The sequence below is a fragment of the Portunus trituberculatus genome, chromosome 37 (genome assembly GCF_017591435.1).
Source record: "Portunus trituberculatus isolate SZX2019 chromosome 37, ASM1759143v1, whole genome shotgun sequence".
In the NCBI taxonomy this organism is placed as follows: Eukaryota; Metazoa; Arthropoda; class Malacostraca; order Decapoda; family Portunidae; genus Portunus; species Portunus trituberculatus.
Window position 1 is genome coordinate 21790084 of NC_059291.1, and position 27289 is coordinate 21817372.

The 27289-nt window shown below is 42.3% G+C and overlaps 1 protein-coding gene across 7 annotated transcripts in view; it reads left to right on the forward strand.

The window, feature by feature from the left end:
- Positions 1-27289, forward strand: part of LOC123514393 (piRNA biogenesis protein EXD1-like) — a 178010-nt gene that overhangs the window by 47098 nt on the left and 103623 nt on the right. For 6 of the 7 annotated variants that reach the window (XM_045272301.1, XM_045272303.1, XM_045272302.1 and 3 more), the window contains one exon: positions 25000-25231. In XM_045272301.1, coding sequence (XP_045128236.1) covers positions 25133-25231 — 99 coding nt within the window. In that variant the 5' untranslated portion in view covers positions 25000-25132. Of the gene's footprint in view, positions 1-23835; positions 23943-24999; positions 25232-27289 lie in introns of all 7 variants that reach the window. The other variant, XM_045272300.1, reaches the window with a different exon arrangement.

A 27289-nucleotide genomic window follows, 5' to 3' on the forward strand; every position in this document is an offset into this window, starting at 1 on the left:
ATCAATAAATCTATGATAAAAAAACAAGAAAAACCAAACAGTCCTTCATCTACTCGTTCTTCAAGCCATTCACACATGCCGACCCTGCTACAGCTGGCCCTTCAACATCCGCTGCCGATGGTTCTACAGCTGGCCCTTCCACATCTACTTCCGACAGTGCAGACGACGATGTCTTATCCTCGTCTGCCCACTCAGCCGAAGATGAATAAGGGCTGAAATCCCTACTGTCTCTTAGCTTTGGGAGGGACATCATCTGAGAATACATAGCGAGTGAAAGGTAAATGAAAACATTTTCTTTTTATTTCTTTTGCGCAGTGCTTTACATTTTTTTATGAGTATTTTCATGTGTTTTAATTTCTGTAGGGGTGATTTTTGACATGCTGGAATGCATTCCCTATTATTACATGTTATAATGGGTTTGGTAAATGGTAATTTTGATTTATGGTAAGGTTTTCAGGAACGCATATGTACCATATAACGAGGACTTACTGTATCACTGGGTCTTGTGGTGTGTATTGTATGTACAGTAATTTGGTAAGTTGGTGTGTAATAACGACGACAATGTAGGTTACTATGTACGTAAAGTACTGTACATGTATTGTTCATATACATATACAGTAAGTCATTGTTATACGGTAGTTCTTTATCCGGTAAATTCACAGTTACGGTATTTGGAAATTACTACCTTCGATTCGATATTCAATAAGAAAAATTCACAGATACGGTATCCGCTCATGTCATCTGAGAGGGCCTACTGCGGGGGAGCAGGGGTGATGACGTCATCCACGCCACACGTCCCCGCCATTTGCAGTACTGATTTAACTTGACCACCGTTGGAGCCTCTTATCTCTTCCCCTACCCCCTTTTTTTTTTTTTTTTTAACTGCAGTACATATTACTTCCATGCATTACTAATTAGATGAATAAATGGAATATTAAAGGGTCTATTGTAAGCACAAATATATTCATAATAATTATGGCAAAAATTTATAGCCTACTACCAGCGGCAAACCATGCAGCAACTGATAAAGGGCACAGATGGGCCTGGCAAGCCCACTATCAGTGAGTGGTGGAAGTCATATAACATCAAGCACGCCTTAGATAACATCAAGTCATCTTGGGAAGAAGTGAAGACGTCTTCCATGAACTTGGTGTGCCACTCACAGTACTGACTTTAACTTGACCACCCTTGGAGCCTATTATCTCTTCCCCTCCCCCCCTTTTATTAACTGCATTACATATTACTTACATGCATTACTAATTAGATGAATAAATGGGATATTAAAGGGTCTATTGTAAGCACAAATATATTCATAATAATTATGGCAAACACTAAAAGCCTACTACCAGCGGCAAACCATGCAGCAACTGATAAAGGGCAGAGATGGGTCTGGCAAGCCCACTATCAGAGAATGGTGGAAGTAGTATAACATCAAGCACGCCTTAGATAACATCAAGTCATCTTGGGACAAAGTGAAGACGTCTACCATTAACTTGGAATGGAATAAAGTATGACCAGAATGCGCACATGACTTCCCAGGCTTGACTGAAGATGACATCGGTGCGATCAGAAATGACTTAGTAAATCTGTGGCATAGGGCTGGCTTCGATGAAGTTGATGATGATGTTTAAGATCTTTTGGAAAGCCATGCTGAATCTCTCTCAAATGATGAACTTATAAAGCTAGACCAGGCATCACAGGAGGCAGAAAAAGAGGGAGATGAGGAAGAAGAACCTGTGCGTGGCCTGGACATCAAAACTCTTAGAGAATGTCTCGGTGGTATCAAAAAAGCTCTGGAAACCCTGAAGGAACATGACCCAAATCCTGCCAGGAGTAGCAAAGTGGCTCATGACGTAGAGAAAAGTGTCCAGATTTACCAAGAAATCTATGATGAAAAAACAAAACTAAACAATCCTCCATCCACTCGTTCTTCAAGCCAGTCAGACATGTTGTCCCTATCACACCTGCTGACCCTGCTACAGCTGACTCTTCCTCAATATCCTCTTTCTTCAAACCATTGAAACGTGCCGACCCTGCTACAGCTGGCCCTTCTGCATCTACTTCCCACAGTGCAGATGACGACGTCTTGTGCTTGTCTGCCCACTCGGCGGAAGATGAGTAAGGGCTGAAATCCCTACTGTCCCTTAGCCTCGGGAAGGACATCATCTGATAGAATACATGGCAGTTGAAAGGTAAATAAAAATATTTTCTGTTTATTTCTTTTGCGCAGTACTTTACTTTTTTTATTTTATTATATTTTTAATGATTATTTTCATGTATTTTCATTTCTGTAGGGGTGACTTTTGACGTACTGGGATGCATTCCCTATTATTACATGTTATAATGGGTTTGGTATACGGTAATTTCGATTTGTGGTAATGCATATGTACCGTATAACGAGGACTTACTGTACAGTGTTCCCCCGCCACTTCGCGGTTCGCGATAAAAATGAAAAAATACAGCCATATTGCGGAAAAATACGTTGCTTCATATTGATGCATAAGAGTGGTTTCCCAGCATGCCAAACAAAGAGATTAGTTGACTCAGAGGCTTTGTACATACCCACAGGCGCGTGACTGGTTCCTGGCTCGAGATCGACCAATGAGAGCACAAGTGGATTTATCACGTGAGCTGATTGGCTGCGCATCATCGTTGCCTCACCCAACATCTTCCCTTGTATCTTGCCAGTCTTGTCCACGCTGTTGACTGTTTCGCATACTGTATCTTAGTGTTGTGTTTGCGATAACTTTTTTGTTTAAGTAGCGATTCTAAAGCCCTTACAATGCCGCCTAAGTGCTGTGCCTCTGTTAAAGCTTCCTCTAGTGAACCCAAGAGAAAGAGGAAGATGATGACCATTAGTGAAAAAGTGAAACTTTTGGATATGATCAAAGAGGGCAGAAGAGGGTGAGTGTTACGTATCGCATGAGAGAGAGAGAGAGAGAGAGAGAGAGAGAGAGAGAGAGAGAGAGTAAAAGTATAATTACTGTATAAGGTTTTATAATTAAATAGATTTAAGTAAAATACTGTATATGTAAAGTATAAATACTATTTACATATTTTAAACATTCTGGTACCCACATACACATACATGAAAATTTCTAAGGGGGGCAAATCCTCTTTCGCGGTTTTTCACCTTTCGTGGGGGCTTCTGGTATCCATTAACCGCGATAAATGAGGGATCACTGTATTTCTCGCTGGATTTGTCAGGTTATTCAGTGTACAGATGAGGATGTCTCTGAGGAGGACATGTACTCGGTTCGGGTGAAGGCACTTGAATTTAGAGCAGTGGTGATGAGTGCCTTGTTCAAGAAGATCTAGAGTATTCCTGCTATTCTTCTGGCAGGAAAGAACCTGGAATAATATGTCCACATTTGCTTCTTTGTATATTAGGGATATTACTCATAGGTATTTGGATACCTTTTCTCTGGGTTCTGTTGTGTCAGCTCTCAGGGTAATCCAGTAATTTTTTTCATTTGGGTTCTATATATATACTGCTCTATGTATTGTCCTCTGTGTGGTTTTGGGTCTTGGACCTTTTTCGTGGGGAGATTTATGATGCTTCTCTCATTCCTCTGGTTTTGTCGCTCTGTCATGGGATACAAGTGCTGCACCCACCTCAGGACATGGCCTCTGCTTTGTAAGTTTGGGTATGTAAGGGTGTGTGTCGTGGGGAGTGAAAGTTGTTTTTAGGGATGAAGTCATCCTCCCTCCTATACTTGGGATTCAGTTCTTAAGCTATGATTAATAATTGTGGGTAGTATGTGTAATAACAAATAGGATTTTTTTTATGTAAAATCCATTTTTATCTACATACTTCCCATAGTTATTAATCATAATTGAGTTTTCCTTCCTCCCTCCCCTCTATGACCTTTTAGGCTAGAGGCGAATGAGGGAATTGGTCTGATGGGTGGTACATGGGAGTAGAAAACGGGCTGGGTGTCTTCTCAAAGAAAGGGCACTAAGTATTTCTATAGTTTCTTTTTCTTGAGCTGTTAGACATGGTGTAAGTTTGCTCTGAGAATGGGGGTTTAAGCAACAATTAATAATTATGGGTAAGTATGTAGATAAAAATGGATCTTACATTAAGAATCCTATTTTGCAATTATGCTGGCTTGCTTGGCCTATGGTTGCACCAGGAGGAGTGACAATGGAGACATAACATGTCATTAGTAAGGTATACAGATTTTCATTGCCAATCATTACATGAAATGCTAGAAAAAAGTTGTTGCAGGGGATTACATGACGAGATCCACAGGCAATCAAGCCACATTGCAGATTTCTATATTCATCATCAGAAGAGCAGTAAACACTTACTATTAACTATAAGAAGTGATGAATGATGCGATAAATCTTTGTGTGTTTGTATGTCAGACACCTCAGTTGACTGATTGTTATGACTTACACACGTAGATAGTAATCAAGTTACTAGAATATATAGTTCCTATTGGCTTCATAATTAATATTAATATACAGTAATTTCCTGAAACAGTGAATATTTTTGCAAAAAAAAATTTTGGAGTAATAGCATCCTAAGCCCTAGGGAGTGAGACAATCACAGGACAATCATGGGCCTCTCTTAATCCCTGACCAAGTTTATTTTTTCATTAATTTATTCTTTTAATTGTAATATTTTTAGATCTTGACTTTTTATTTTTATTTTTTTTTTAATGATCACAGGGTGGCTTCCAGTAAAGTAATTTCAACTCAGATTTGTTGTTTTATTTAATTCTGTTCTTTAATACTGTACAACAAGAAAACACAGGACATGTGTTTGCAGCATCAACAACTAGAAAGAAAATTGGCCACATACTGTTACAGTACACTATTTTTTATTAAATAAGAGCCCATGTGTATTGTATGCAAAACTATGCCCCCCCAAAAAAAAGAAAAAGAAATTACTCTTGTCACAAAGTAAGCCAAGTACATAATTTGTAACATGGCTGTAATTGCCAATTGCTTGGTAAGTGGAAGCATAAAAGAATGCTGTCTGTTTTTAAGGGTGGCAAATTGGTCAATCACTTTGTTGTGGCTCAGATGCAGAAGAGTGTCTTTTTCAATGGACATGACTGCAAGACTGAAATCTTTTCTGACCCATTGTTTGATGCAGCCAGGAATGCAGCTGACACAGAGCACTAAATGACCTTTCACATGAGCAGCTGCTTACAGGCACTGTTAGGGCAACTTGGATGGTTGCCTTCAGGGAGACAAACATGTCTGAATCAAGGAGGTTGTGCACAGACAGCATATCTTGGGGTGGACATGCAGCATCTGTTTTCCAGGCAAGAAAGTTTCTGGCCACCAGAACCTCTGTTTTCAGGTCAACTCTATAGTGCTTTACAAGTTCATTCAAGTGTAGCTCATTCAAAAAGTTATCAGATTTAAGACTGCATGCCTAAATGCCTTTCAGTAGCCCTGCATCTATATTTTAAAATCTTTGCTCAAGCTTGCCAACCACCCTATCCACACAAGGGAAAAATAACCTCTTTTCAATGTGTCTGAGTTGTTCAACTCAGTGTGTGAACTTGCAGTTGCCTCCAACACAAAATCCTTCATTTTTCATCTGTTTGTTCCTTGTCTTGGCACTTGGGTTCAGGGATATTGTGGATGTGGCACAGGGCTTTGGTTTTCTCATAGAGCTCCGTGGCAAATGCATCTATATGTTTGCCCTTGAGTGTGTCACAGTTTGTTTGCAGATGATACTTCTGTCAGGTCTGTGTCATTGATTACATGGGACTGTTAGCTGTTAGCTATTAGCTGGAGCTAATTTTACTACTAGCAGTTGTAAAAACTTACTTTCTTGAAAAACTTCTGTATGTCCATCTTGTAGACTAGTTCACTTAATGCTGCTGCTTTCTGTCTGGCTCTGGCTGTGTATGTACTGTAGATGCAACTGCAGTGGATTGTAAGGTAATAGTGAAAATGTGGACTGGGTTTTCAGTAATGTGGCCATTACTGGTAGAACGGACTGGAATGGATAGTAAGCGCTGACAAAAGAGTCTCCACCTTACACTGTGAAGTGAAGAGAAACCAAATGATTTATGATGAATAATGACAAGTTATATTATTATTTATTTAAACATATTCCTGCATATTTATATTGAATTTGTCAGCACTTTTTGATAAATTTTTAATTTTTTTTTACATCAAGTAATTTAGTGGGGCTTAAAAATATTTTATGGTGGCTTCAGTACTTCCCCTAAAATAGGCGTAACGACTCCCATGCCACATAGTATGATAACTACCTGTGGTCCACACCCCATAGGAAGGGCACCCAGGTAGTCTTTCATGGGGGCACTCTAGTATCAGCTTGCCACCTTTGGGCTGGGATATTAGCCAAATTTGAGCACCTTTCTTGGGCTCACCTTCTTGGATTGGGGTCTGAGAGCACCTTTAGGGCACTCAACAATGGTCATCTAGGACTCTTTCTTTGGTTTTTGAGACACAAGGGTCATGGAAAACTCCTATGTACCCAGATGTATTCTCCAGCACCCTCTTTACCTCTCCTCAATCACAGGTTACTGTCTCCACAGTGGACAGTCATTTTACTCTCTACACCTGGCATGTAATTTTGACTTCCGTCTCACAGTGTTGGAGTCTGCAAATTTTTTGTATGAAAAAGAGGTCTCTGTGATAGAAATTAATTTCTAGAATTAAAATTAATATATTATCTCACCAGTTTTCATACAAAAACAAGTGCCCTCTCTTCCTTCCCTCAGTCTGATTCCTAATGCAAGAATTAACAGGTGGCACACAGCTGATACCCTTGGCAGCATCAGTGCACTGCACTGCCAGGCATAACAGATTTTTTTAATCTTGGTGGAAGAAAGTAAGTAAAACAGTGGAACTGCTAATTTTTTTTTGTAATGAAAAACAGGTAAGTGAGGAAATTAATTTTAGTTCTAAAATTTACATTTCCCTGTTTGTTTATGTTTCCATGTTGTTGCCTGCTGGGATCAGGACATTTGACCAGAGTTACTTAACCAGATAGATTGGTTGAGTAATATTTCATATAAGTACACTGATCTCATAACTAACAAAAATATTTCTTAAGTACTTTAGTGACAAGATGTAACAGAAATGAAACAAAGAGTCCATATAGAATTAACAGACTTTGCTAATGGTAGTGCTGTGACCACCATCTATGTATGCCATGGAGCTCACCACCAAAAAGTTAATAATATTGATTTTACATAATTCAATTCTTATTTACTTGTTAAAATCTGGGGTCTTAGAATGGATTAAAATCATTTACACTGTTTCCAAAGAGGAAAATGGTTTCTGACTTGGAATAATTCTGACATGAACAGACTTTTGGACTAAATTATGTTTGAAATACGAGGGTCCACTGTATATATATATATATATATATATATATATATATATATATATATATATATATATATATATATATATATATATATATATATATACAGTGTGTATATATATATATATATATATATATATATATATATATATATATATATATATATATATATATATATATATATATATATATATATATATATATATATATATATATATATATATATATATATATATATATATATATATATATATATATATATATATACACATACAGTGTGTGTATATATATATATATATATATATATATATATATATATATATATATATATATATATATATATATATATATATATATATATATATATATATATATATATATATATATATATATATATATATATATATATATATATATATATATATATATATATATATATATATATATATATATATATATATATATATATATATATACAGTAAAATCTCAGCTCACGACCATAATTCGTTCCTAAATCCTGTTCGTCACCTGATTTGTTTGTCCCCTGAATCAATTTTTCCCATAAGAATGTATTGAAATACCATTAATCCATTCCAGACCAAAAAAAGAAATCATACTTTTGTCCATAAAACCCATTCAAAATAGACATTTAATGTATGCATGACATGAACGAAATAATTATAGAAAGCCTAAATTGTTTTACTTACCTAAATGCTATCAAAATTATAATAAAATGAATAAAAAAGAAAAGGTTATTTACTTGAGAGACTGGACGTTGATGGCATGATGGAATGGAGGAGAGGAGGATGGGGAGGAAGACAGACAAGATCCGAGAAGACAGTCATGAGAGAAGACTTTGGATGTGTGCAGCGTGCCAGAGCTACACAACAGCTGTGTAGCGTCACAAGTCAGTGTGGCTATGTGGGGCCCCATTATAGTGAACATCGGCGTGGGAAACATGGAAAGATTGCCAGTCTTCGTCTCTGCCTTGGAAGACCCTTGCCTGTTGGGGATTGACTTCCTCACACGTGTGGGAGCAAGTTTGGACTTCCAAGAAGGGAAGTTAAAGGTACGTGGCCAGGAAGTTCCTTAGATTCTCGGAGGTGATGCTCAGTGTGAGAGGAGCGGGCAGTAGGGCGGTGTTCCTTGCCAGGCGAGCGAGGAAACAGCTGCAATGGATGTGCCACAATCTGCAGTACCTGGACATGGCCAGGATTATGATGACAGCAACACTGAGAACCACCAGAGCAGCGAGGATAACGCCGAGGAAGCTACAGTAGAGCGTGCCGGTAACATCACCATGCACAGGAAAAACAGGAGAAAATTGTGGTGGCATGGAGATTATGTTATGTAATATTTTTCGTATGTTCCTGTTTTTATTTTCTTTTGTGCTTTTGTTTTGTTGTTGTGTGATAGCCGGGTTGGCTATCACACAAACAGCTCGCCTGCCGGCGAGCCGTATAACTGCGTTCGTCCCCCGAAATATCGTTCGTTCCCTGGGTCGATATATTGACAAATTTTTTGGTCGTCTCGTGAATTGTTCGTCCTTAGAGATGTTCGTCAAATGAGGTTTTACTGTATATACAGTAAAGCCCCAGGTTACGTCGGTCTCAAGTTACGTCAAACTTGTAGTTACGTCAGTCCACTCTAAGGCAATTTAAGATTAAAAAAATTGAAAATTTATAAATCGTAAAGCGCGGGATTTATTGTTATTGTTGGCCGCCAGGTGTCACTAGTGGTTACCCGCCTCACCGCCTGCCTCACGCATGAATACAATAACACCCTGCCTCAGTTCCACCACACTGTCGCCCCTGGCAAGTGTAATCCTACTTCTGCGTTTACTGACTCAAGCTCTTAGTATCTTGCTCAATGGCACCAAAGAGAAAACTCCTTAGTGACAGCAGTGATGCTAAGAAAAGCAAAACCATTACGCTACAAGAAAAAGAGGACATAATTAAAAGACATGAGAAGGGAGGCAGCAACTGTGTGTGAGGGAGTGAAGAAGAAAATGGGAAGCCCATTACCATGACAACGGGGAGGTTGATGATCTTGAGGGCTCGCACACCCATCACAACAATAACAACTCTGGAGCCTTCGCATGAGCCACACGACACTGGCAGCTCACTTGCACCATGTGCGCCAGTCTGCTGATCCCTATTGCCCTTTCCTATTGCATTTCCTGCTTCGCTGCCCACACTTCTACTCCCACCGCACTGCACTACGCTCCCAGCTGTCCGCCCTGGGCGTCACAACATTTGACCTGTCCACCCTCCTGGCGGCCTCAGGTGTCCACCCCTCTCGGCAATCTGCAGTCCTTCGTGTTCGCGGCCCTAATCAACAACAAAAACAACCTTGTGTTTCATATTCCTACATAGTTGTAAATAATATAACAATATAACCTTTAACTTACCTGAATGACCATAAACAATGATTGGTTGAAAACTCGATAATATGCTTTGAAATGTACGGAAACTCAAGTTACGTACAAAATCAACTTACGTCATGTTTCAGGAACGTAACTCTGACGTAAACCGAGACCTTACTGTATATATATATATATATATATATATATATATATATATATATATATATATATATATATATATTATATATGCATTAGTTCATTTCTCTTGCACGGATATATGTACATAGAAAAATGAATGTGAAAAATGAAATCATTGATACAGCAATACTCAGCTTAACGAACAGGACAGGGGGTGTCAAAGCTGTTCATAGAACGAAAATTCGTTAAGCGGATGTAATTTTCCCATAGGAAATAATGGAAATAGGGGGGATGCATTCTATGCTGGTCCCCAACATACCATATGGGATAAAAAAAATTGTATATAAGTTTCGCAGCGTATTGGGGCACCGGTGTACCACTACTTTTGTGATGTCATATGAGTCATTGAAAGTTAGAGGAGCTTTGTACAAATTCTCTCTGATAGCTCCACTGTAATTTGTGCAGGAGTGGATCAAAGTTCGCCGCGGTGAGGCAGAGTCTAGCGTATTGCACTAACGTGGGTAACGTGTTAAGTGGAGCAGAAATACAGGTCAACCTGTTCGTACTGCGGAGCGGGAGAGAGTGAGACAGAGGCAGCCAATACCAGCACCAGGAGCTGGATCCAAGATTCTTTAACAACGTCAGAGCAACCTCCTGCCGCGAAACGGCATCCATGAACGCTTGGAGAGACGATGACGAGGCTGCTATTAGGTTGCTGGGAACACCACCTCTTGAGGTGAATTACCAATGAAATACCGCAGTATTTCACTAGTAATTCACTATCACTCAGTGCCACAGAGTCAAGGTTATCCTCATGGCACAAACGTATATGAATACTAAGATATGATATCCATTATAGCAGGCAATAGAGGAGTGGAAACATAGATTTAATATTGTGGTGAAAGCAACATGCAAGCTAAAAGGGTCACAAGAAGAAGAAGAAACGACCGAGTCACCGCAAATTTCCACCTAGTCTGTGGCCGATCTCATCTCTGCTTTATTTTTTTGGTATTCCATGTAAGGTTTCACTTTATGCATTACAAAACAATCCTTTCTTGGGGGCAAGGTTTGTGAAAAGCTAATAGAAATGTTGTTTTGTGAACATAAATGCATATATAAGACAGTAACACCACCTCGAGCCCAGCAACCTCAGAGCAACCTCATTATCATCCCTCCAAGCGTTCATGGATGCCATTTCGCGGCAGGAGGTTGCTCTGATGTTAAAGTTTCTTGGATCCAGCTTTTGGCAGCCAATGAGCACTTTTAGGCGGGCTACCAACCTCCACCTGCCAACAGTAACGAATCTTTGTGGATGCTATTTTACGAAGGTTGGTATATGAGCAGGAGGTTGCTATGGAGGCTGTCTGTACCAACTACCAACATAGACAACAACCAGCTTCTTGGAGCACTAGAGACAGAGGCGGGGAGCCAGCCAATCACAGCGAAGCTGTCGAGTTCAGTCCCTCACCCGGCAAATTCAAACCCAAAAAATTCGCTAAAACAGATGTGGTTGTATGTTATGCAGACTTTTTGGTCTAACTTTATATAGCACGTTAAACTGGAAATCCATTAGATGAATGTTCGTTAAGCAGAGTATTACTGTATTGTATAGAAAAAACCTGAACAAATATTCTATAATTGTAGGTGATTTTAATGGACATATAGGTTTCTTAGGACCACAAGCCCTAAATAAAAATAGTGAATTACTCTTAGAAGTAGTAGAAGAAATAGTTGTTGCTATATATACTAATTACCCATATGTAATTACATATGCCATTATTCCTTCTCAGCACAGAAAATCAACCAGCACCTTTATATAGAGATCGTGCCTATAACAGTACCATGTCACCTCCATGCACATGTGTGCAGGAAACCACCGGCCCAGCTGGCCAACCATACCTCAAATCCTTTCTGTGCTCAGCAGGGTGTTCACCTGTACCTCTTCTCGCTTCTCCTGCCTTTTTTTTTTTTGGTGCCTGCTTCCTTGCCACTTCCATTTCTACTTCTCCCTGAGTTACCCTGGCCACTCGGAGTTGTGTTGGATGCAAGAAGTGGTTGCCGGGCGAGGCTTTAGAGCCACATTCCTGCTGTGTGTCTTGTCGGCCCACCATGTGTTTGGCTGCTGACTGGTGTAGTGAGTGTTCCCACCTCTCCCTTCTCCAGTTCCAAGCATTTGTGAAGGATGCTGAGAAGCATTCTGCTAAGGAGAAGAAGCGGGCCAAGTCGTCTGGCAGTTCCAGTGAGAAGCATTCTTGCTGGTAGGAGCCGGCTTCTGAGGCCCATTGTGCCAGCAGGTTTGTCGCTGTAGAGTCTGATCTTGCTCTTATGAAGACTTCTGTTGCCCAGTTATCAGCAGTCTTGTTGCCCCCTGCCTCCAGTTATGTGTTTTCAGGGTTTGCAGACGGCGGAGCGAGTGTGCGTCCGCCCCCCAGGTTGGTGCCTTGTGTAAGGGGGCCCTGATCTCCCCCTGGCTCAGGCCCTTCGGTGGTGGCTGCTGGTAGTAGTGGAGCGAGTCTCAGTGTGTCCCTTCTCCCTGGTTTGGCTCCAGGAGTGAGTGGGGACAGGCTCCCTCTGTTCCAAGTCCTGACCTGGAGTTGGCAGTCGAGGGAGTGAGATTGCCCCATTCCCTAGCATGGCCCCAGGAGTGAGTGTGGTACAGATTCCCACTGTGTCAGGTGCTTCCAGGAAGATTCAGGTCTTGGAATGAGCTTGCATGCAGCCCCACTTCCTGGTGTGGCTCCAGGATTGAGTGGTTTGCAGGCTCTCGCTGATCCTGTTTTTTCCGTGGCCAGTCTTGGGGTCATTGAATTGAGTCTATGCACAGCTCCTCTCTCTGGTAAGGCCTCAGGGGATTTCTGGGGAGCCAGCTCCTGTCGTGCCAGTCTCCTCCTTGGGCCTTGTTGGTGGCGGAGAAATGGGACTTCATGCAGCACCACTCCCTGGTGGGTTGCTGGGTGATGGTAATATTGCAGCCTTGGCGGGCATGTCTTCCATGGGCCTGCCTCATGTTGATTTGATGCATGGATCAATGTCCTTGCAGGTCCCGGCCTGGCCATTTGATGCGGACGCGGTCCTTGGTGGCACCATAGTTAGTCAGGCTGCTGCCATGGACTGGCCTTCGTTTTCTGAAGAGGCAGATGAGGTTTTTGATGATGTTCCCACGGGGGAGGCTGGCACTCTGGATGAGGAGGGTGAGGCCTCCTTTCGTGAGCTTATTGCCTCAGTGAGAGAGTCCTTGGCTCTCCCCATGTGCTCTTTTATTACTTCCACTCTTCAGACTGGGGTCAAGCGCACCTGGGGGACTTCACGGCCTGGCCCCACTCCCTTGGTGCTGCCTCGTTCTCCCCTGGCTCTGGAAGTTTGCAGGGAACAACTGGGATGTTCCCTGGGGATCCCTAATCTGGCTTCAGCCAAGTTCGCCTTGCCCAGGAAATGGGCTTGAAGGGCGGAGAGGTGGTACACTCCAGAAGGAGATTCCTGTGGGGCTCCACCTCTCAATGATGAGCTGCTTCATTTGGTGGAGAGTAAAGATCTGTCTGTGAGTCTTCCCTGGCATATGGCTACTCAATTAGAGGGTATTTTGAGTAGTCTGGTTGATATCACTTCCTGGACAGATCAGGTTCTGGGGTGCCTTGCTGGCCTTTCCAGTGTTGCTCCCCAGAGGGGCTTGGATTGCCTGGGAGCTCTTGCCAGGGCAAATTTAGATATTATGCAGCCCTGTGAAATGCTCCCTTTGAGTATGATGTTACGCAGGCAGGCTGTGGTAAGAAACCTCCCTAATACCTTCGGTGATCAGGAGAGACGGCAATTGATGTCTTCCCCTTTTGGCTCCCACCTTTTTGATGGTCAGACTCTGGCGGCAGTGGAGCAGAGAGAGCTTGAGTCCTCACAATGGTCCCTCATATCCCAGATTGCTCGTGGCCTGGCTTCCACAGCTCGGGGTGTCAGGGCTAAGGCTGGTCGTGCCATTGGTCGACACCTTGCTCCGGTCGCTCCTCCTTTAGTTCCACCCCCTCCTGCTCCTAAGGCAAGTGGTTTCTTTCGCTCTTGAGGATTCTTCTGTGGCTGCTCTAGGGGCTGTTGGGGATCTCATTAGGGACGCTGCGGAGGTGCTGCAGCAAGTTGGGGCTTGTCTGCAGCGGTACTGATAAGAGTGGGAGAACATTGGGGCCTGCTAGTGGGTGGTCAAGACCCTTTGGTATGGTTACGTTCTCTCCTTCCTCATGGATCCTCCCCTCATGAGCATACCTGTGGAGTTTGTCGTACAGGGAGGGCTCGGACCGTAACTTGGCTCTGGAGGCCATGGTTTCCGAGATGCTGGTAAAGGGAGCTTTAGAACGTTGTTAGACCCTCAGGCTGGGTTCTATTCTTGCATGTTCCTTGTGCCCAAGAACACTGAGGGTTGGAGGCCGATTTGCGACCTTTTGGTCTGGAATTGTTTCCTGGTGGTGACCCACTTCCGCATGGAGACAGTTTCGTCAGTGCTAGAGTCAATGGCTGAGGGTGAGTGGATGGTGTCCTTGGACCTGCGGGACGCTTACTATTAGGTTCCTGTCCACCCTCGGTCACACAAGTACATGTGGTTTGTCTGGCAGGGCAGAGTTTACCAGTTTTGGGCTCTGTGCTTTAGCCTTGCCATGGCTCCTCAGGTCTTTACCAAGGTGATGGCTCCCGTGTAGGCTTGGGCCCATTGCCTCGGCATACCCTTGCATCGCTATCTGGCCGACTGGCTAGTTTCTGTTCCTTGGGCTTCATGCCTCGACAATGCCCGGTCTCCTCTGCTTCTGTGTTCTCAGGTGGGAATTCAGGTCAACTGGGCCAAATCCAATCTGTCTCTCAGCAAGAGAAAGCAGTTTTTGGGTAATTTTCTCGACATTGTCAGAGCCTGAGTTTTCAGGCAGTGGCTTGACAGTTTCTGCTGGCTAAGGCACCACCAGTGTCCCTCTGGAGGTCTTTGCTGGGACATCTTGCATCCCTAGCACAGTTAGTGCCAGGCGGGCTCCTGTGGATGCAAGCTCTGCAGTGGTGCTTAAAAAGGCATTGGCGGTCTGCTTCCGACCCAGATTAGTGGTGGGTGGCTCCAAATCTTCAGTGTTTGCAAGACCTCGCTTAGTTGTTGGTTCTGGATGAACTTCTGAAAGGCATCCTGTTTGTGGTAGCGCCCCTGGAACAGACCCTATTCTTGGATGCTTTCCATCTCAGGTGGGGAGCTCACCTGGGGGAATTCTCTGGCTTCGGGAGTCTGGACTGTGGAGGATTAGGGGCTCCACATAAATCATCTGGAGCTTCTGGCAGTCTTTCGGGCTCTCCAGAGTTTTCAGCAGGCCTTGTCGGTGTCAATTGTGTCTGTGATGTCCAACAACTTGACAGTGGTCGCCTATCTCAGGAAGTCAGGGGGCACGCGTTCCGAACCTCTATCAACCTTAGCACGGACAGTTCTCCAGTAGTGCAAGAGCTGTTCCATCTCTTTGTGTCCGGTTTTCGTTCCAGGACGCCACAATGTGATTTTGGATGTGCTCAGTCAGGAGTGTGTCAGGTCAGAGAGGACCATACATCCCAAAATTTGCAAGAAAGTCTTCCAGGTGTGGGGGTCTCCTTTGGTAGATCTGTTTGCCACGGCACTGACTCTTTGTCTGCCCCTGTATGTATTTCCTCTTCTGGTTCAGGGAGCCTAGAGACAGGGTGCGTTCTCTTTTCCATGGGACGGTCTGGATCTGTATGCCTTTCCACCATTCGCTCTGATCTGCTGTGTTCTGGTGAGGGTTTGCGAGTCGTGGGCTGTGCATATGACACTAGTTACTCCTCTTTGGCCTCAGGCAGACTGATTTCCTCTGTTTCTGGACCTGCTCGTGGACAGTCCCTGGGTTCTTCCCATGTGGCAGTCTTTCGACAACCTCACCATCCCCTCTTCCACGGTTCTCCGGAGAAACTCTATCTTCATGCGTGGCGACTCTCCAGCATCTCTTCCAAGCGTGAGGGTTTTCACGCAAGTCTGCTAAGTTCATGTCTCAATCAGTCAGGCAGTCCTCCGCCTCAGTTTACCAAGCGAAGTGGAAAGTCTTTTGTGGTTGGTGTGAGTCAAGGTGTTTGGATCCGTGCTCTGCCCCTGTAGTGCAGCTGGCAGATTTTTCCTTTTCCTTTTTTAGTCTAAGTGCTTGGCAGTGTCAGCGATTAGGGGTAATCGTTGTGCCTCCTGTTCTGCATCAATCAGGCATAGTCCTTTCCACCGATCCAGAACTTTCTTCTCTGTTCTGCTCCTTTGTGGTCTCTTGTCTACCTTGTTTGCCTCGGTTACCTGCCTGGGATCTTTCTCTGGTCCTTCGGTCCTTGTTACGTCCTCATTGTGAGCCCTTGCGGACAGCCTCGCTGAGAGATGTCTCGCTTAAGACCATGTTTCTTTTAGCGCTCGCTTCAGCTTGTCTGGTTAGTGGGCTTCACGGCCTGTCGGGTGAGGTGTGTCATTCCAAAGGTTGGACGTCCATGACCTTTTCCTTCGCCCCTGATTTCCTGGTTAAGTTTCAGTGTTTGGACCAGCATTCCTTCGATGAGTTCACTATTCCTGCTCTTCTTGAATTTGTTGGAGAGGACGAGGTAGACCACCTTCTTAGTCTGGTTTGGGCAGTCCGTGAGTATCTTCGAGGACTAAGGATTGTCGGCCGGCCTGCTCTAGGTTGTTGGTCACGGATTCGGATCCACTGTCATACCTTGTCTAAGTGGTTTTGTCAGGTGATTTGGAGGGCCTATGCGAGTGTCTTGGAGGAGGAGTTGCACATTCTGAAAGTGAACACTCATGAGGTTCAGGCTATTGCGACCAGTGTTCTCTTTAGAAAAGTCAAGATTCTGGACCTGGTCCTCAAGGCTGGTACGTGGAAGAGTATGACCACCTTTTTTCCTTTTACTTATAGGATGCTACGCATAGTTGTTTAGATACTTTTTCCCTTGGACCAATAATTTCGGTGCTGAGGGTTGTTCACTGATGCTGGTTTAGTTTCTTTCTGGATTTCCCTTGTTGTCAGCAACAAGATTTACAGATACATTATTTTTCCGTTTTTGGGGTTTTGGCGATTTTGGAGAGCATGTCTTCCACTTTCGGGTTTCTTTTACACCCTCCCACCTATACTTGGGAATCTGGCATGTGTAGTTACATATGGGTAATTAGTATATGTAGCAACAAAATAGTTTTTTAAAGTAAAAACTTTTTTTGTGAATATACTTACCCATATATAATTATATATGGGTTTGCTTCCTCCCTCCCCTCTGTGTTTTTGTCAATTTTGGCAGAAAGGATCTTAGGTATGGTTGGCCAGCTGGGCTGGTGATTCCCAGTGCACATGTGTGCGAGGTGATGTTTTACTTTTATAGGCATGATCTCTATATAGAGGTGCTGGTTGATTTTCTGTGCTGAGTGAGGGAATAATGGCATATAGACATATGTAATTACATATGGGTAAGTATATTCCAAAAAAAAGTTTTTACTTTAAAAAACTATTATTAAACAATACTAAATGGCACATTGCAGTGTCCAGGAAAGATAATCAGACCCCAGAACATTGACAGTGCAATAAATCTGGTTATAGTTAAGAACAAATTCCTCAGAGCTAGCATGAACATTGATGAAGACAAAGTTATGTATGACTTAGAGAACCATAACTTGATACAAATATCCCTTATGATAAAAGAACAAGTTGCAACCTGTTATGATAAAACCCGGAAACAAAACACTATTCTGAACATGAAAGAAGAAAAGTGTTAATGATACATATCTTAGGTGGAAACTAAATTAGCACAGTCCATAAATGAAATAAGTAACATAAACAAGCTGAAAGACATTATGCAGGAAGCTGCAAGGAAATTCTTAGTAAAAATATACACAAAGTGATCATCAAAGCATGAACCAAAAACTGGACCAATATGGATTACAAGCAGTATAAAAAAAATGGAGTGAAAAAAAAAATGCAATAGCTTGGCTAGAAGAGCAGTGAGCCAGAAGGAGGAAGAAAGACCTTTTCTTTTTTTTCTATGATGTGGCCTAAGGCATGTGTAGGTGTACTTAAGTATGGGAAAACAGCTTTACTGTTCTCAAAAGTTCAGAGTCAAGGAAAAAATTAAGGAGGCAATGAGAAAACATGGGAAGATTACAACAAACAAGATCATAAATGACAAAAACTCATAATAATCGTTTATGGAAACAAATAACACTATTTGAGGGGACATTAAAATATAAACAAAGAAAAGCTCTGTAATTATAACACTGCTTTGCCAATGGAAGGTGTAAAGGAAAAGCCTCAACACTATTGGGGAAAAATTTTTACCAAGAGGCATGGAAAATAGAAAATAGAGAAAAGGTTGTATTAGTGACTTCATGGTACATGACCCAATTAATGTACATGACATTACAAGGAAAAACTCTAACTTTCCCACACACTTACTTGAGCACTTATAAGCTATAAAATCAGATACTCCACCCAATATCAGTTACATGAAACCTCCAGAAGTCCAAAGCAGCAAAACAGTACAAGCCTCACAAATCCATAAAAAGCAGCAAGGCTGCTGGACCAGACAACATGAGAGAACTCTTCAAGATATTAGCAGACAGCACAATCTTTGTAAACAGCATAAGGACATTTTTCAACAATGTCCTTACAGAAAAGCATATGCCACAAAATTGTAAGATTAAACGATACTTACCAAGTTGAAGTTTGATCGTAATTTCACGAACATTTAAACGACATCACTGAGGCAGTAAATGAGATGTCTATGCTGCTCCTCGTCAGTCCTTCAGAGTGTTGGTTTGAGGAACAAAGTATAAAAATTACAAAAGCTAAAAATTAAAGTGAGTGAAGAAAAAACCCCAAAACACGGCGACCAAGAAGCCGGGAGGAAGGAGGGCATTTACTGCCTCAGTGACGTCGTTTAAATGTTCGTGAAATTACGATCAAACTTCAACTTGGTAAGTATCGTTTAATCTTACAATTTCACTTCACAATATTTAAACTGACGTCACCGAGGCAACAAATGAGAGCTTTAGAGCAGGTCCTCAAACCAAGCCGAACCCCAAAACCAGGAACGACTGAAGACCATATAGTATCATCTTCATGTATTCCAGCCAAAAGCATACAATTAAGTACAAATATGTGGACAAACAATGAAATCATATGAAAACCACCACAAAACCCGTAGTACATTTTACATATTCATGGAGGAGACCCATCCTCCGCCAACACCGCCTGTGCAAATAACCCCTTCTTGCTAATTGGCCTCCCATAAAACTTCGAAGGTAGACTCCCTGGACCAGCCCACAGATGAAAGGATGGAGGACAGCGGAAGACGGAGCGCAGCCTTGCTAGACGCGGCGGACCTAGTAGAGTGAGGTGAAAAATTTTGAGGTCAATACCCATGCTCCCATAACCTCCCTGACCCAGCGCCGTAAGGTATCCTGGGAAGCCACCTTAATAGGGGGTTTGGTAGTCAAAAGAAGGCCAGTGATGGAACCCCTAGAGTCCTTAGTCCTCTCTAAATAATTAACAATTGTAGTATAGACACAGATAAGCTGGTCCGCAGAATATTTTTCAAAACATAATTCAGAAATGTGGCAACCAGGCCTAGAAGTTTTAAGGAGATCCCCAATACGAAAAACTATCATGGAATCCGAGATAGACATATTACGGATATCTAAGAAACTTAAGACTTGGCCACGCTGCCCCGAAACCAGTAACATTAAGGCAGTTAATTTGCGGGATAACTGAATGAGTGAAAGACGTTCATCAGGGCCGAGACTCTTTAAGTAGTTGAGCACTAACTCTGGGTCCCAGGTAAATTGACAGTGAGAAAAAGCAGGCCTCTCCTGAAAGACGGCTCGCATAAATCTAATAACCAACGGATGTTGACCCGCTGGTTGACCCCCGATCTTAGCGATGGCAGACACGGCCGAACGGATGGTATTCATAGTACTATAACTCCGAATGGGAACCCTCTGAAATTCACACAGTAGGAAGTCTAAAAGAAAACTTAAAGGTGGTAGAAACGGATCAATTTCCCGCCGGAGACAAACTGACACCCATCTTGAGAGATACGGCCTATACTATTGTAAAGTGCTCTTCCGCCAGGAGTGAAGCAAAAGCTGGGCAACGTCTCGCAATAGGCCTTGGACTTCAAAGGATCGCCTGATAAACTCATCGCAGTCAACACCAGAGACCGGGCCCGGGTGGATGTAAGCAGGGTTCTGCGGTAATGACACAGGGAGGCGAGGGAGGAGGACTGGTGGCTGAACAAGAAACTGAAGGGCCCTGGGGAACCATGCTTGACGGCCAAAGAGGTAGAATCGCGATCAAGGAAGCCCGGTCCTCCTGGAGTTTCCGCAGCACTCTGGCAATGAGACTGAAAGGAGGAAAGGCATATGAAGTCCTGTCTGCCCAATTAATTGAAAAAGCATCAACAAAAGTAGCTGCAGGGTCAGGTTTCCAAGAAACATAGGTAGCCACCTGGGCATTTAAGCGACGCAAACAGGTCAATATCGGGAACATAAAACATGTCACATAACCTTCGAAAGACAAGGGGGTCCAACATCCATTCGGTGTCTAAATTCTTTAACCTAGACAAAGAATCTGCCTCCACATTCTGGGTACCCTTTACATGAGCTGCAGACAAGGTAAGGCCCGAGACCCGGCCCAAGCATAGATCTCCTCTATCAAAAGTTAAGACGGATCTTCGTGCTCCCACCGCGATTCAGGCACGCGACAGCCACGGTGTTATCTGAACGAAGGCGGATGTGGGCATTACTGACATTCTTACATAGTGACTGGAGACCAAGTAATATAGCTCGCAATTCTAGGCAATTGATGTGGTCTAACTCGCGTGAGCCCAAGAGCCGCCCGACGCGGATCCGACAATGGCACCCCAACCTGTCAGACAAGCATCGGCAAACAATTCAAGGTCAGGGGAAGAAGAACGCAGTGATTTAGATTGCAAGGGAACATTATTAACCCACCAAAGGACTAATTCCTTAGCATGCTCATCCAAAGAAACTCTAGCTGCATAATCCCCATGGTGCCGGGCAAGCTCCCTGTTCCTAATGATCTCAAGGTACTTGTAACGAACGGGGGCCAGGTCGACAGCTGGCTCAGCAGCCACAGCGAGGCCAATGAAAGAAGCTAAATCACGCAAAGAGACACGGTCCTTCAACAACAACCGACCTAGTTCCTGAATTTTGATCATTTTCCTGAGAGGCAGAGTAGCAGTCATGAGGCATGAGTTTAGAATAATTCCCAAAAATTCCACCTCCTGAGTAGGGACCAAAACTGATTTTTTAACATTAATAGTGAGCCCAACCGAATCAAAAAGATACAGAGCATAACTCACATTGCTAATTAGCTCCTCCTCCGAGGGAGCAAAAAAGATGCAATCATCAATATAACAGATGACCATAATCCCAAGGGACCGGAGGTGACAGAACACTGGTTTCAATAATTTTGTAAAGATCCGAGGGGCAGATGTTAACCCTTGAGGAAGACAGGTAAAGTGAAAACATTGGCCCTTCCAAAAAAACGGAACCAACACCTTTCCTCAGGTCTCACATACACAGAATAATAAGCATCCTGAAAATCAATAGTCATGAAAAAACACTGGGGCTGGACTAAACGCACCACATCCTTAAAGGAATCCATTTTAAAGTGAGTGTGAGTAACATAAGGATTTAGCTCTTTCAAGTTTAGAATGACTCTGGCAGTAGTACCGTCTTTCTTTACAGTGGGAAAAACATTGGAATAAAAAGCATTGCCAGGAGAGGGCTCACATCTCTCAACAATACCCTGTTCCACAAACCTAAGCAGCGCGGCATCCAGGGCCGCCCTGTCACTTTCTGAAAGGGACAGGGGCCGAGGCAGAGCAGATTGTAAGGGAAGCTCATCAAACTCAAGCACATGGCCACAAACCACATCAAGAATCCATTTATCGGAGGAAAGAGCTAGCCACTGCTGTCTAGCAGTGAAAATTTTCCCGCTCATAAAATTGTCAGAGGTATTGGATAAAGAGTTGATGGTAATACTCACTCGGCAAGGGTTCACTGGGCCGACCTGTGTTGCTGGTTCCCCCTCAGCGGAGGAGGCCGCTGGCCTAAAAAAGGCTTAGACCGAAACCTTGAGTTCTGGGAAGGAGGGGCCCTCCTGGGAGCCTGGCGGGAAGCAGCCGTCCGCCTGGGACCTGACCGGTATGGCAGGAAAGAAGGCCTGCCCAGCCGCCTGGCCCGATGCAACTCCTCACACTTCTTAATGACATCAAAGGGGAACAGCTCTGCAGTGCCAACTTAACAGTCCCAACAGCAAAGCTCCGCAAGGGCTGAATCGTTCACGTGAATGTGGGCCACTTCCTTCCTGAGCTGGTTAAGGTAACACACTGCAGAAGTCAGGAGACGTACACAGTTATTCAGGCCATCCAGGTAATCATCCACAGGCTTACCTTTCCTCTCCCCAATGTCACTCAGGCACTGGGCAACCGGAACCAGGGCCTTGGAGAGCAGGCCATTGGTGAAAACCAGGCGAGCATCAATCAGCCTGCCCCCCACACTTAGAGCCTTGGTAATAACTGCATTTGTAGCAGGCACAATCAGATTAGGAACATTGCTGGGCAACCTCACCTTACTACAGGTAGTTTTCACCCCCTCCGAGGTGGGGCGACGCCTGAGGCTATCATCTAAAATGCCTGCTAAACGGTCAGACAGGGGCTCACCTTTCTTCTCCTGACCATGAAAATGCCCCGACAGTTCTTCCAAAGCCCGAAGAAAATCAGCATCTTCAAGTGCGTCCCGTGGGCCACCCAGAACATCCAGCCCCGCAAGCGGGTCGGCCGCTGCCTCCCGCACCTCACCGTCTTCGGATCCTGCGCTCTCGATGCTGCCAAAGCCACTGAAGTCCCCGCTGTCAGCCTGGGGCACCGTCTCAGGAGAATGCCTGTCCAGCTTCGCAATCAGGTCCGCCACGATGGAACCCAAATGGCTGACACGATCCTCCTGGGACGGGCCAGCTGAGTTGACATCACGGGGCTGACTCGGCCCCGCCAGGGCCGAATCAGAAGCCAGCTGAAACGCTTTGTCATGGCCAGGGTCACGGCGGTCCCTTTTTCCCTGCTGAACATCAGACCAAGCATCATCTTCGCAAGGGCGTTTCCTGCCCCGTGGAGGGGAAGCCGACCAGGCAAAGGAACGAAGGGGCGAATCGCTAAGGACTGCTGGGTCCGCCAACACGATCCTAAGATCGAGAAGTGTACCACCATGTATCAGCAGCGCAGGGTAAAGGAGAAGGTGAAAACTGACCAGGACAACTCCGAGGAGAAGCAGGCAAAGAAAAGGGCAGCAGCAGGCTCCGAGAAGCAGCTGGCAAAAAACCTGAGATCCGAGCTTGTGTGTAGACCAGATGAGGACGAACAACAGACTGATGAGGAGCGGCATAGACATCTCATTTGCTGCCTCGGTGACGTCAGTTTAAATATTGTGATGTGAAATTGTAAGTTTTCCAAGATAGTCCTGACTGAAAAGAAATTAACAGTGAGTGAATTATACCCTATTTTTCCCGTTAATGCCTCTTACAAACTATTCATGGCAGTACCGAAAATGAAAATACATATCACACAAACAGACAAGGTAATGAACTGCAAGCAGGATTCTAGAACCACACTCATACTCCTAAGATTCAATACAATTTAGAATAACAATGATGCTTAGGGATTTTAGTAACTATTCTTATAACAAAGAATCACAAATATTAATATTAAATATACAAATACTAAATATACTAATCTATGATGAAAACCCAGAGTTTGTCAGAATCCAGTAAGGTAAGCAAAATAATCTAAAGGCTATTAGGTTATGTTATTACTCTAGGTTGGGTCTTAGGAATTTTTTATTAAATGCCTTTTGATACCAAATCTGATTGCCTTATAACATTAGTGAATAGCCTACTGGTTGGAGGCTATTTCAAATTCAGTCGTGTTTTTTTTTTTTTTTTTTTTTTTGCAGGGGGGAACTTCTCATAAAAAAAATGATGCATCATAGGTCAGCCTTGATCAGATGGGCAAGTGTGTGATGCTGTACAGCCTAAAGGACAACATTAAGAGCTGGGTGGTGTATGTGATTGTAATTGTTTGAATATTTTTTTTTTTTTATTTGACCTATTATTGGTGTTGTCTGTTATTGTACAGTTACATAGCTAGATTATGTGTTATTTGAATACTATTCTCTCTCTTAGGGTGATTCCTTTTTTAGTACAGTGGAAACTCAATACTCGAACTTAATTCATTCCAAATGTATCAAAAAATTTGACTACTGATACCTATAAATCAGCAAAACCTTAAGTTTATGAATTTTTCAATGTACTTTTTTTTATGATTTTGATTTGTACTTAATGTAAGTGAAGGCTGGAGATGGATAATTTAGAAGAGGAGGGGAGAAGGGTACAGAGATGAAGGGAGCTTATTCTTCAGAACACGAGGCACCATCCATATAAAGCACCTGGTAACTCGGTATGATTCCTGTGAATCCTTTGTTGGAGGCTCACTAACACTTGCACTCTCACTAGATTCCATATTTTCATCACTAATAAGCCTCTTTGGTACTATTTTAAGGTTTTAAATGAAAAAGTAATACAGAACGCAGAAGAATGTTGTTGTTCTCTTGACCATGGTGTGGCGGCAGGAATAGCCTATGAATGTGCACTGGTGTCTGGTATACTGCAATATCGGTATTTTAGTTTCGGCTATACCGGCATTGCCGATATCAGAATAGGACAACTGCGTGTGCGGCTGTTCAAGCACCAGGTCAAACTTTTGTGTTTGAATATTGAAAAGTTTGACTTTTAAGACATTTGAGTATTGAGTCTTCACTGTATCATAAATATGCTTGTGTTTTACTTATGTGTGTTTTGATGATAAATTCAGTAAGTTTTCTAGGATCATTTCTAGGATTTCTAGGATTATTTTGTAGATAAATAGTACCTAGATAAGCACACTCAGGAAAGAGAATAACAAACTACTTACCTTTTTTGCATCAGAAACAAATCATGATAAGAATCCTTACACATGCATGATTTCAATTATTTTGTAATTTTCTTTCCTGCTCATACACATGTAGTATGCATTCTTGCCATAAAGATGTTACTTCATTTAGAAACTTTTTCTCCTACAGGTTGCACATCTTGGATCTGTATGTGAGGCTGGGACATACTTTCTGAAGCAGCATTGCTCTTTTTACATACATGAGAGATTAAATCCAAATTAATGTTATTCTTCCACACCTTGTGAATACCAAGAAATCATCTATGGAAAATAAGAGCAATACTATGCTGCAGCCAGACCCATCTGTCTCCCTTAGCAGTCTTGAAAATGAGGGAAGGGACTTTACACTTGAGGAAATTTTGGTAAGTGAAGTGGAAAAAGCTATCTAAGTATTATTGATTTGCTTCATGCAACTAGTCCTTAAAACCCATAATTATTAAGTCAAAAAGATGAATGCAATTTGTAGTGTTATGCCCATGGTTGTAGAGTTAGAGTTGGAATTGGAAGAAATTTGGTGCCCTGGAGATGGAAAGAATTTGGGGTTGTGAAGTTGGAGTCTGTAAAAACATCCCAATTCGCCTCTGACTCTGATCTCAACATAAATTTCAGAGACTACGTAGATCACAAAAAATTCTCACTTCTTAAATATATCAAAATCAAAATTGTGTTATTCAAACATAATTTTCCCATAGAAAACAATGGTAATAGGAGGAGGTTATGTTCCTGGCCACTGGGAAAGTCTGCCTAGTTTGAGAATTTTGTTACACAAACCTTAAAAATACTATTGATATGTCATTAAGTCATGGAAACAATAAAAACACATGTTCTCACCTGTGTGCACATCTTTTTTTTTCATGAAATTAGAAAACTATTAATTTAATGTGTTTTTTTTTATATGAGATCATATTCCAGGAATATTATCCCATATTCATACATTTACTATTAATGTGTTTAACGAAATAAACCATGAGTATAATTTGGTGGTGGTTGGTAGCAGTACCTGTTTACTGACACCTCAGCTGATTGAGCCACACAGTCCAGACCACACAGCCTCACCAGTCCACTACAGACAATATGGAAAATTTTATGGAGAGAACCAGCCCTATTACTGCTGCAGAGCATAATTTATTAATAGACTCGCAATAGTTGTGGCATACTGTTACATCAAGATTTAGATCAGTAAATCATACATACAAATGAGATAATACAGTGTTTTCCAGCTGTGGTGGACTTGGATGAGAGATGGTAAGGTGTCCCTGGGGCAAACGTATGACTAAAAAGGGTCATGTACACATGTCCAACTCTCTAACGCAAGAGTTAAACAGTACTCTCAATCACTCATACCTTTTACTGGTAAACTCTGGAACTCCCTCCCTACATCAGTATTTCTGACTTCCTATGACTTGTCTTCTTTTAAGATAGAGGTATTGAGGCATTTCCTCCCTAATTTTGGTTGATGCTTTTCCTCTTTGTAGAGAGCCAGCATTCAAGTGGGTCTTTTTTTATTTATTTATTTATTTATTTTTATTTATTTTTTTATTTTTTCCCTCTTCCCTACATGAAAAAAAAAAAAAAAAGTGCACATAGATTTAAACATGTATGTATACATGTGCATTTAAATGAAGGATAAATAAACTGTATATCAGGTGAAACTTGGCCTGAAGATTGATTTTTCTTGGTACAGCAATTACTTAATGGGAACATCCAGTTTAGATTGGTGTTGTCATATCTCTGGTAAATATTCATGAAACACTCTGGTTTTTTTATGTTGTGAAGTATTGGGAACATGTACATAAATTTTAGACATTCATGCCCATTTTAGTTCCCAACCCCGCCATGCAATTATAATTGCAACAAAAACTTACGAGTATTATTCTGGCGTTATTATTTGCCCCACAACCTTCATTTTTCTGTGGCAAAGACATGTTATAATATGAAATGTTTCTATGTCATTAGATTTTTTTTCATCTTTTGTTTTTGTTTTATGAATTTTTTCAAAATATTTTTTCTTTTTACTTTTTTTGACCAAAAGATATTATTATAAAATTACAGGTCACATATATAAAGAAATAGTAACGTGAATTAAAAGAAGTATTCTTCTTTTTAGTTTTTGTTTCATTGAAATCAAGCTAAAATTGGCTTCAAAATAGATTTTAGAAGGGAATAACTTAGGTTTTGAGATACGGGCCGATAAAGTTTATCAATCGATCTCGATCCCGTTATAACACACTAGAAAGTTTATTCAGATTTACTATATGTTATTTTTTATTATCTACAATCTCATAATACAATTCGATGTATTTCTAAATACATCAGGCTCCTAATCCCTTCCTGTCAATGATATGTTGGTCCTGAAGAGGCTTTTCTTCCGACGTCCAGCTCTCACTTTTTCTGGTTGTGATGTGTTCTTGAAGTTGCAT